Here is a 10,212-nt window from a genome sequence, read left to right as displayed (position 1 = left end):
AGGATACATGGATAGATACATAGATATAAAGATTCTAAGAAAATCATGGATTTTTTATTTCCAAAATCTGGTACTCTTTATTTCTGCATACTAGTTTCCATCTGGTATCATATTTTAACACAAAGAACTTTAGCATTCTTTTCAGTGGAACTCTACTGGAAATAGTATGTCTCAGTTTTTCTGTGTAAAAATGTCTTATTTTGCTTTCATATCTGATGGACTTTTCACTGAATAAGAATTTTAGGTTCTTGTTGTTGTTGTCTATTTCAGCATTACAAAGATGTCATTCCATTGTCTTCACACTGGTGAGTTTTCTTTGCTTTTCAGCCCATTCCCAGCTTTCTGGATCCTAGGAGATTCTTCTCTGCCCCATTACACTGCTCTCATTTGGGGAGATTAGCCTCCATGCATCTTGTGTAGACTAAGAATACATTAAAAGGGTTTCTCTTAGCTGTATGCCCCCCTTCCTCATTCTTCTGTATTTGAAAACTTGGAATGTATTCAGAAGACATTTGACTTGCATTTGGGACAATATCTGTTCCTTCCTCAAAGCGCTGATATACTACCTTGACTGAGTACCTGGTATGGATTTGCAGGAAAGAGTTGCATAAGAAAAGTCACTCTGAGTAGAGAACCTTGAAATTCCAATCTGTTACAGGGGCTCTTACGCAACCCAGTAAAATTACGTTAACATTTTGGCTGGTTTCTTTTTATTTTTACCTATGGCAAACCCCTCCATCTTTATCCTTTCTGCCTTAGATGGCAGTAGTTGAGATTTTTTTCTCTCCTATGAAAAATGTATTACTTTATCTAGTTTATTTCATTTAGGTTTTTTTTTGGATCTTCAGATTTGAGATTTTTTAAAACTATGATTTTGTTATGAATCTGGTTTGTTTTGATTATAAAGGTGGGAGCAACAGAGTGGGACTCTCTATACCCTAACAAAATAGGGTACTGTACCACTTGCCTTTGATACTACTCTATTCATTTGGAATCTCTTTGAACTTTTCTTGAAAATAATAAAGAAACTGGAGGTCAATGATGAGAAACCAGACAATAACAACCTTCATTCTCCTCGGACTGACAGATGATCCTCAACTTCAGATTCCAATTTTTATGTTTCTATTTCTCACTTACATGTTAAGTATAACTGGGAATCTGACCATTATATTCCTCACTTTGCTCGACTCCCACCTTAAAACACCCATGTACTTTTTCCTACAGAATTTTGCCTTATTAGAAATTTCATTTACATCTGCTTGTATTCCTAGATATTTATACAACATAGCAACAGGTGATAGATCAATAACTTACAATATTTGTGTCACTCAAGTGTTTTTTATTGATGCATTTGGGGTAACAGAATTTTATCTTTTGGCCATCATGTCTTATGATCGCTATGTGGCCATCTGCAAACCCCTGCATTATGTAACCATCATCAACAACAAAGTTTGCAGAACGTTTGTCCTCTGCTGCTGGACAGCTGGTGTGTTGATCATACTCGCACCACTTATCATGATAGTAAATCTAGAATTCTGTGACTCAAATGTCATTGATTATTTCTTCTGTGATTCATATCCTATATTGAAGATATCATGCTCAGACACCTGGCTTTTAGAGCAGATGGTGATCTGTGCTGTACTGGCCTTCATCACAACCCTTCTGTGTGTTGTTCTGTCCTATATCTGCATTATCAAGACTATTCTACAATTCCCCTCTGCCCAGCAAAGAAAAAGGGCCTTTTCTACCTGTTCTTCTCACATGATTGTTGTTTCCATTACATATGGAAGCTGTATTTTCATCTATGTTAAACCTTCAGCAAAGGAATCAGTGGCTATTAATAAGAGTGTGACAGTGCTAATGACATCCATAGCTCCCATGTTGAACCCATTCATTTACACTCTGAGAAACAAACAAGTGAGACAAGCTTTCAGTGACTCATTCAAAAGAATTGCATTACCCTCAAAGAAGTAAGAGAATACTGAAAACTAAGAATCAAGTTTTCAAAAGATCAGAGACTCCTAAACATAGTTCTTTAAGTTAACAAGTCATTCTGTCTTCTTTACCTGTGCCCTAAATCAGGTTATCTTCCTCAAAACATCCTAAGGCCCCTGTTCATTCTTTACTCTTCTTATAAATGAACCTCTATCAAGATAACATCCCTTAAAAGTAAACATGGCTTTGTTTGTAGGAAGTATATTAATTACTATACCTTCTATCCAACTTAACCAAAAGTACAAAATATCACAAAAATTTTTAAATGATAGAAAACAAATATAAAACAAAACCAAGTTAGTGCCTAATTTATGAGAGATGTGTTCAGAACAAATTGACACTGCTCTATCGTAAGGAAGTTGTATTCTGAATCTATAAAGAAAAAACAAAAAGAAGACCAAGGACCACTGCCTCAGGCATATATATTGATACTTTAGGTTATCACCAGTTCAGTAGAACTAAGCCCCATCATAATCCTGACAATAAATATTGATGATTGAGGTTGGCCAAACATGCAACAGTCTAAAATGGACAAACATCCAGAATGTTTTGGATATTTTCTCTATGGCTATCCAGATCTATCTATTTCCATTGTTTCCATGCCCCCCATGAGACTCATATTATAAACTTCATAAGTAGATTCCCTTGACCTCTGGCTTCAAGGAGAGTTTAACCAATGGGAAGATCTGATAAGAGATTAGAGTTTAGGGAGAGAGTGGAGCCAGTATCTATTTTGTCCATTTATTCCTGTCGGAGTGGCCTGTAGTTAGCTGAATCCTCCTACCCAAAGCTCTATCTCTGATGATACAGCTCTCCTACAACTAGAGTCACTTGCTCCACTTTCCAGTAACTCTTCCCGCATCTTTCCCTTCAGGAACAGGAGTATTAATGGTTCTCCACATTGCTATACTTACACACTACATCATCACTTTTTCACTTCCTTTAATAACAGATACGTTTTGTAAATAGCCTTTTAAAAACTTTGCTGTACATACATGTTCTCTTTTCTGCTAGTACATTCTTATTCTTTAATACATGACTAAATTGACAAAACTTGATAATTCTTCTTGATGTTTGAGTCCTTGATATAAAAAAATTCACATCTAGGTTTTAGATTAATAAATAATTTGAGGCTTTGAAAAACAAATATACTTCAATCCCTATATAGTTTCCATGATCATGAAAAACATTGAACATTTATGTAAATTTCTTCAGTCATCCCTGGAATCTCCTTTTATAATGTTGATTATTTCACATCAGAAAAATATCAACATTAAAATTCTTTCCCACATTAAACTCCTGGTAGTTTGTTTTGACATTAAAAATGTCTAAAGTTTCTCTCTTTTAATGAAAATATGTATTAAATATATGAACTTAAACACTATCTTTATAGTCTATATAATGGTTTATACTCCAGTAGACTATTTATAGGTAAAAAGCAAGCAGGGTAGTCTAATTCTTGCTTAAGATTCCCAAAAGTGTTTAGACTCCCTGAAACTACAAGTCTACCACCATCCATAACAATATGCCATCTTTTTGGTTCAAGAGTTACGGAGAGATGTAGTTTATAGACCCATCTAATTAAAGGCAAAGGACCAAATACTGTGGAAAACTTCAGAAAATAAATTTGGCTGGGTCTTAATCTGTATTTATATCTCTACATTTTGAAGTCACTTATTCATTATTAAGAAGAAATGTGCTTGGGCAAGGAAGCAGGTGTGGGGAAAAAAACAAAAAATATGATGAATTAATGATGAATATGTATTTCCTCAGTTTTGTCACTATCTAGCACTACCTAGCACTGTCACAAATACTGTCTGACAAATTATAAACATAATGCACATTTTTTGAACATATTCCAAGCTAGCAAATATATCAAATATGTAAAGGAGATAAATGACATTTTATTTACTTCACAAATCTAGAAAAATAAAGAAATATAACCAGAAGTGAGATAAGAATTTATATATTGGCTTTGTTAATAGTAAAATATTGAAAAATAGAATGCTTTCATTCTAAGATCAGGGACAAGATAATAATGTCCTTAGTCTACATATCTCTAACATTCTACTGAAGATTCTAGTTCATGAAATAAGGCAGGGGGGAAAAAAATCAAGCATCCAGAATGAACAAGAAGAAAGGAATCCCCTATCTTTATTTGCAGACTACATAGTTGTCTTTGTAGAAAATATTGTAGAATCTCTTTAACAACTACTAGAACTAATAAGTGATTTTAGAAAGTTTGCAAAATACAAGATCAATATACAAAAATTAGTTTTCTTTCTATATACTAGCAACAATCAAAAATTATAATTATAAAATAATATAATTTACAAAATTATAAAATTTTAAAAGTATAAAATTATAAAATTTAAAAAAGACAAAAATATAAAATACTTAGGGATTAACCTCACAAAATACATGAAAATTTATACATAGGAATATAAAACTTGGCTATGATAAATTAAAGGAGACTGAAAAAAATGGAAAAATATATCATGTTCAGAGATTGCAAGATTTACTATTGCTGAGATGTCAACTTTCCCCAAATTTTTCTACAGATTCAATATTATTCCTATCAAAACTCAGAAGATTTTTCTATAAAACTTGACAACCTTATTCTAAAATTTATACACAAAGGCAAAAGATGTAGAATATCTAGAACAGTTTTAGAACAAATACCAGAGTACAAAACTCCCTAAATTCAAGATTTATGAAGCTATAATAACCAAGATAGTATCTGTATCAAGATCAAGAATAAATGGAAAAGAGTACATAAATAAAACACATACATTCTCTTTTTTACAAAGTTCCAAATATTATCATGTATATCACTACAGATTCTAGAGATATTAAGAAGAAATGAGGTGACATTCTAAATGATGTATGCCAATGAATTTTTACATGCATTTGAGCAGAAAATCTCCAGAACTCATGAAAATGACACATGATTAATCAAATATTAGCATTCCTATATCTATAAAAGGCAAATGCATCTGTAAGAGAAATTTTCCCTTAATGTAAATGCCAAACCCAAATGGCAGTCCAAGCAGATTATTCCAAATATCATGAATCTTACACAAGCTTCTCAAAAAGTTGGGGGAGAAAAGCAAAACACATTCATTTTAAAAGCCCAGAATAATTTGATATTAAAGCCTGGTGAGAATATTAAAAGAAATAAAATTTACTAGATAATATTTCTCATGATGATAGACACAACAATCCTAAGTAAAACATTAATAAATTAGCAAATTGAAACAAACAATATATGAAAACAGTAATACATCATGATACATTACAATTTCTTCTGAGAAAAACCAAGCCAGAGAGGATGACATTAGAAGGAGGTCCCACTCAACAAATATATTCAGAACATTCCATCCTAAAGCAGAATACATATTCTTTTCAAATGCACATGGAACATTCTCCAGAACAGATCATGTACTGGGTCAAAAATAAGCCCCCTACAAATACAAAAGATTGACATTATACCATGCATATTTTCAAATCACAATGCTATGAAAATTAAAGTCAACAACAAGAAAATATTTGGAAAGACGACAAACACACAGAGGTTAAAGAACATGCTACTAAAGAATGAATGGCTTGACATTCATATGGAATGTGAAAAATATATGGAAGCAAATGAAAATGAAAACACAATAGTCCAAAACCTTTGGCATCCAGCAAAGGCAGCCCTAAGATGGAAGTATATTGTAATTCAGGCTTACTTCACAAAGCAAGAAAGGTCCTAAATATACAACCTAACCTTACACCTGAAGGAGCTAGAAAAGGAAAAGCAAATTAACCCCAATGCTAGAAGTAGAGAAATAAAGATTAGAGCAATAATAAATGATATAGAAACAAACAAGCCAAAAAAAAAAAAAAAAAAAAAACAGTTGAACAGATCAACAAAACTAAGAGCTGGTTCTTTGAATTAATTAAGAAAATTGATAAACCTCTAGCCAGACTCATCAAAAAGATAAAGGACCCAAATAAATAAATCATGAATGAAAAAGGAGAGATAACAACACCACAGAAATACAAACAATTATGAGAATATTATGAAAAATTACATGCCAACAAACTGGGAAAACTGAAAGAAATGGGAAAATCCCTAGAAACATACAAACTACCAAAATTGAAACAGGAAGAAATATAAAATGTGAACACACTCATTAACAGCAAAGAAATTGAATCAGTAATCAAACATCTCCCAACATATATCCAGAACCAGATGGCTTCCCAGGGGAATTCTACCAGACATTTAAAGAAGAGTTAACACCTACTCTTCTCAAACTATTCCAAAACAGAGAAATCAAAGGAAAACTTCTGAACTCATTCTACAAGGCCAGCATTACCCTGATACTAAAACCAAATAAAGACCACACTAAAAAGGAGAATTACAGGCCAATATTCTGGATGACATGGATGTAAAAATTCTCAAAAAGATACCAGCAAATAAAATCCCACAGTACATTAAAAAAATTATTCACCATGATCAAGTGGGATTTATTCCTGGGCTGCAGGGGTGGTTCAATATCCGCAAATCAATGTGCTACACCACATTAATAAAAGAAAGGATAAGAACCATATGATCCTGAGGAGGGGCCAAAATGGCAGAACAGCACAGAAGTTGGGTTTTTTTTTTGTATCTCTCATCCGTGAAATGCAGCCAAATCATCACTAAACCATCTTGCACACCTAGAAAACTGATTTGAGTATTAACACAACAATCTGCACAACCTGAACCACAGAACTCAGCAGGTACACAGTGCAGAGAAGTGAACCGAGGGAGAGAAGCTGTGGAGGGCAGGGAGCTGTATTTGCTGGCAGAGAGAGGACCGGGGCGGGGGGGGGGGGAGTATGGGAAAAGCACTCTGGCCTTTGCCTGTGGGGTGGCCCTGCAGCCTCTACCAAGTGTCCTCCCAGCAGGGGAACCACCTCTCCCCATGTGGCCTGAGGACCACTTGGACCTCACTCTCTGCTCCTGGGGATTCCCTCTTCCCACCAGAGCACCACCAGGTTACGAGCTACAGAGGTTCAGACCCTGAACTCCCTCAGGAGTGTTTCTTTTGGGGGAAAGCAGCTGGAGAGAATGAGGAAAAGTGGAAACAGCCATAGAGACTGAACAAAAAAGGGAGAAAGGAGAAAGGAGAGGATTTAATTCCATTAAGACTCTATAAACAGGGGGAGCACTTTCTAGTGCTTGACTTCTATGGGAAACCAGATGTAATTTCAATCGTACTTCATTCACTGGTCTTTTTATTCAATTTTTTTTCTTTTTCTTTTCTTATTCTTGATACAGAAAGAGGAAAAAAGTCTTTACTTTCCATTTTTATTAAAAAGATTTTTCTTTTGGGGTGCCTGGGTGGCTCAGCCAGTTGAGCATCTGACTTGGGCTCAGGTCATGATCTCACAGCTCGTGAGTTTGAGACCCATGTCAGGCTCTGTGTCGGGTTCTGTGTCTCTCTCTCTCTCTCTCTCTGCCCCCCCCCCCACCAATTCACACTCTGTCTCTGTCTCTCTCTCTCTCAAATATAAATAAATATTTAAAAAATTTAAGATTTTTCTTTAATTTTTTACTATATTTTTTACTTCTTTGTAAATTTTTAAAATTCTATTTCACTTTCATCATTTCATTTTATTCTATTTTATTGTATTCATTTTTTTCAAATTTTCAAATGTTTCCTTTTTTCCTTTTTCTTTTCTTTCCCTTTTTTCTCTAATCTATCAAGCTTCTTTTAACAACCAGACCAAAACACACCCAAGATCTAGCATCCTTTATTTGATTTCTTTGTGATGTTTTTAATTTTTTAATTTTAACATTTACTTTATTAATTCCTTTTCTTCCTCCAAAGTGAGGAAATGAAGGAATTCACCCCAAAAGAAAGCATAGGAAGAAATGACACCCAGGGACTTAACCAACACAGATACAAGCAAGATGTCTGACCCAGAATTTAGAATCATGATAATAATAATACTAGCTGGGGTGGAAAATAGATTAGAATCCCTTTCTGTGGAGATAAAAGAAGTTAATCAGGATGAAATCAAAAATGCTATAACTACGCTGCATTCTCGAATGGTTTCATAGCAGCAAGGATGGATGAGGCAGAGCAGCGAATCAGCGATATAGAGGACAAATTTATGGAGAATAATGAAGCAGAAAAAAAGAGGGAGACTAAGGCAAAAGAGCACAAAAAAAAATTAGAGAACTCAGTGACTTATTAAAAAGGAATAACATCAGAATCACAGGGGTCCCAGAAGATGAAGAGAGAAAAAGGGGTAGAAAATTTATGTCAGCAAATCATAGCAGAAAAAGTTCCTAACCTGGGGAAAGACACAGATATCAAAATCCAGGAAGCACAAAGCACATCAGATTCAACAAAAACTGACCATCAACAAGGCATATCACAGTCAAATTCACAAAATACTCAGGAAAGGAAAGAATCATGAAAGCAGCAAGGGAAAAAATGTCCTTAACCTACAAGGGAAGACAGATCAGGTTTGCAGCAGACCTATCCACAGAAACTTGGCAGGCAAGAAAGGAGTAGCAGGATATATTCAATGTGCTGAATCAGAAAAATATGTAGCCAAGAATTCTTTATCTAGCAAGGCTGTCATTCAAAACAGAAGGAGAGATAAAAAGTTTCCCAGACAAATATTAAAGGAGTTCATGACCACTAAACCAGCCCTGCAAGACATTTTAAGGGGGACTTGCTGAGGGGAGAAAAGAGGTGGGGCGGGGGGGGCGGCAAAGCAACAAAGACTAGAAGGGACCAGAGAACACTACCAGAAACTCCAACTCTACAGGCAACATAATGGCAATAAATTCATATCTTTCAGTACTCACTCTAAACGTCAATGGTCTAAACACGCTAATCAAAAGACACAGGGTAACAGAATAGATAAGAAAACAAGATCCATCTATACACTGTTTACAAGAGACCCATTTTAGACCTAAAGACACCTTCAAATTGAAAATAAAGGGATGGAGAACCATCTATCAGGCTAGGTTGCCAAAATATAGCCAGAGTAGCCATACTTACATCAGACAATCTAGATTTTTTAAGTAAAGACTGCAACAAGAGATAAAGAAGGGCATTATATCATAATTAAGGGGTCTATCCACCAAGAAGACCTAACAATTGCAAACATTTATGCTCCAAATGAGAGAGCACCCAAATATATAAATCAATGAATCACAAATATAAACTCATTGATAGTAATGCCATAATAGTAGGAGACTTCAACATCCCACATACAACAATGCACAGACCATCTAAACAGAAAATCAGCAAGGAAACAATGGCTTTGAATGAAACACTGGACCAAAGGGACTTAACAGATATATTCACAACCTTTTATCCTAAAGCAGCAGAATACAAATTCTTCTTGAGTGCACAGGGAACATTCTCCAGAACAGATCACATAGTAGGACACAAATCAGCCTTCAACAAGTAAAAAGAGATCAAGATCATACCATGCATATTTTCAGACCATAATGCTATGAAACTCGAACTCAACCACAAGAAAAAAATTGGAAAGCTAACAAATACTTGGAAACTAAAGAATAGCCTACTAAAGAATGAATGGGCTAACCAAGAAGTTAAAGAGGAAATTAAAAAGTACATGGAAGCTAATGAAAATGATAACACAGCCCAAAACCTCTGGGATGCAGCAAAGGTGGTCATAAGAGGGAAATATATAGTAATCCAGGCCTTACTAAAGAAGGAAGAAAGGTCTTGGATACACAACCTAACCTTACACCTCAAAGAGCTGGAAAAAAAAAAAAAAAACAACAACAACAACAACAAATAAAACCCAAAACCAGCAGAAGCCAGGAAATAATAAGTATTAGAGCAGAAATCAATGCTATTGAAACAAAAACAAACAAACAAAACAAGAAAACAGAACAGATCAATGAAACCAGGAGATGGTTCTTTGAAAGAATTAACAAAGTTGATAAATCCCTAGTTAGTCTGATCAAAAAGAAAAAGGAAATGACCCAAATAAATAAAATCAAGAATGAAAGAGAAGAGACCAACCAACCAACACAGCAGAAATACAAATAATGAGAATATTATGAGCAATTACATGCCAATAAAATAGGCAATCTGGAAGAAATGGACAAATATCTAGAAACACATAAATTACCAAACCTGAAACAGGAAGAAATAGAAAATTTGAACAGACCCATAACCAGTAGAGAAATCA

The 10,212-nt window shown here is 34.6% G+C and overlaps 1 protein-coding gene across 1 annotated transcript; it reads left to right on the top strand.

The window, feature by feature from the left end:
* Window positions 1-1,038: 1,038 nt before the first annotated feature.
* On the top strand, window positions 1,039-1,974 carry LOC109270586 (olfactory receptor 6C2-like). The gene has a single exon (XM_019455265.2). The coding sequence runs from the start codon at window positions 1,039-1,041 to the stop codon at window positions 1,972-1,974; it is 936 nt and encodes a 311-aa protein (XP_019310810.2).
* Window positions 1,975-10,212: the final 8,238 nt, after the last annotated feature.

Source organism: Panthera pardus, unplaced genomic scaffold (assembly GCF_024362965.1).
Source record: "Panthera pardus isolate Hobbes unplaced genomic scaffold, ASM2436296v1 HiC_scaffold_6, whole genome shotgun sequence".
NCBI classification, from domain to species: Eukaryota; Metazoa; Chordata; class Mammalia; order Carnivora; family Felidae; genus Panthera; species Panthera pardus.
The sequence above is the reverse complement of the archived record's forward strand: the minus strand, read 5'-3'. Positions and strand labels throughout refer to the sequence as shown.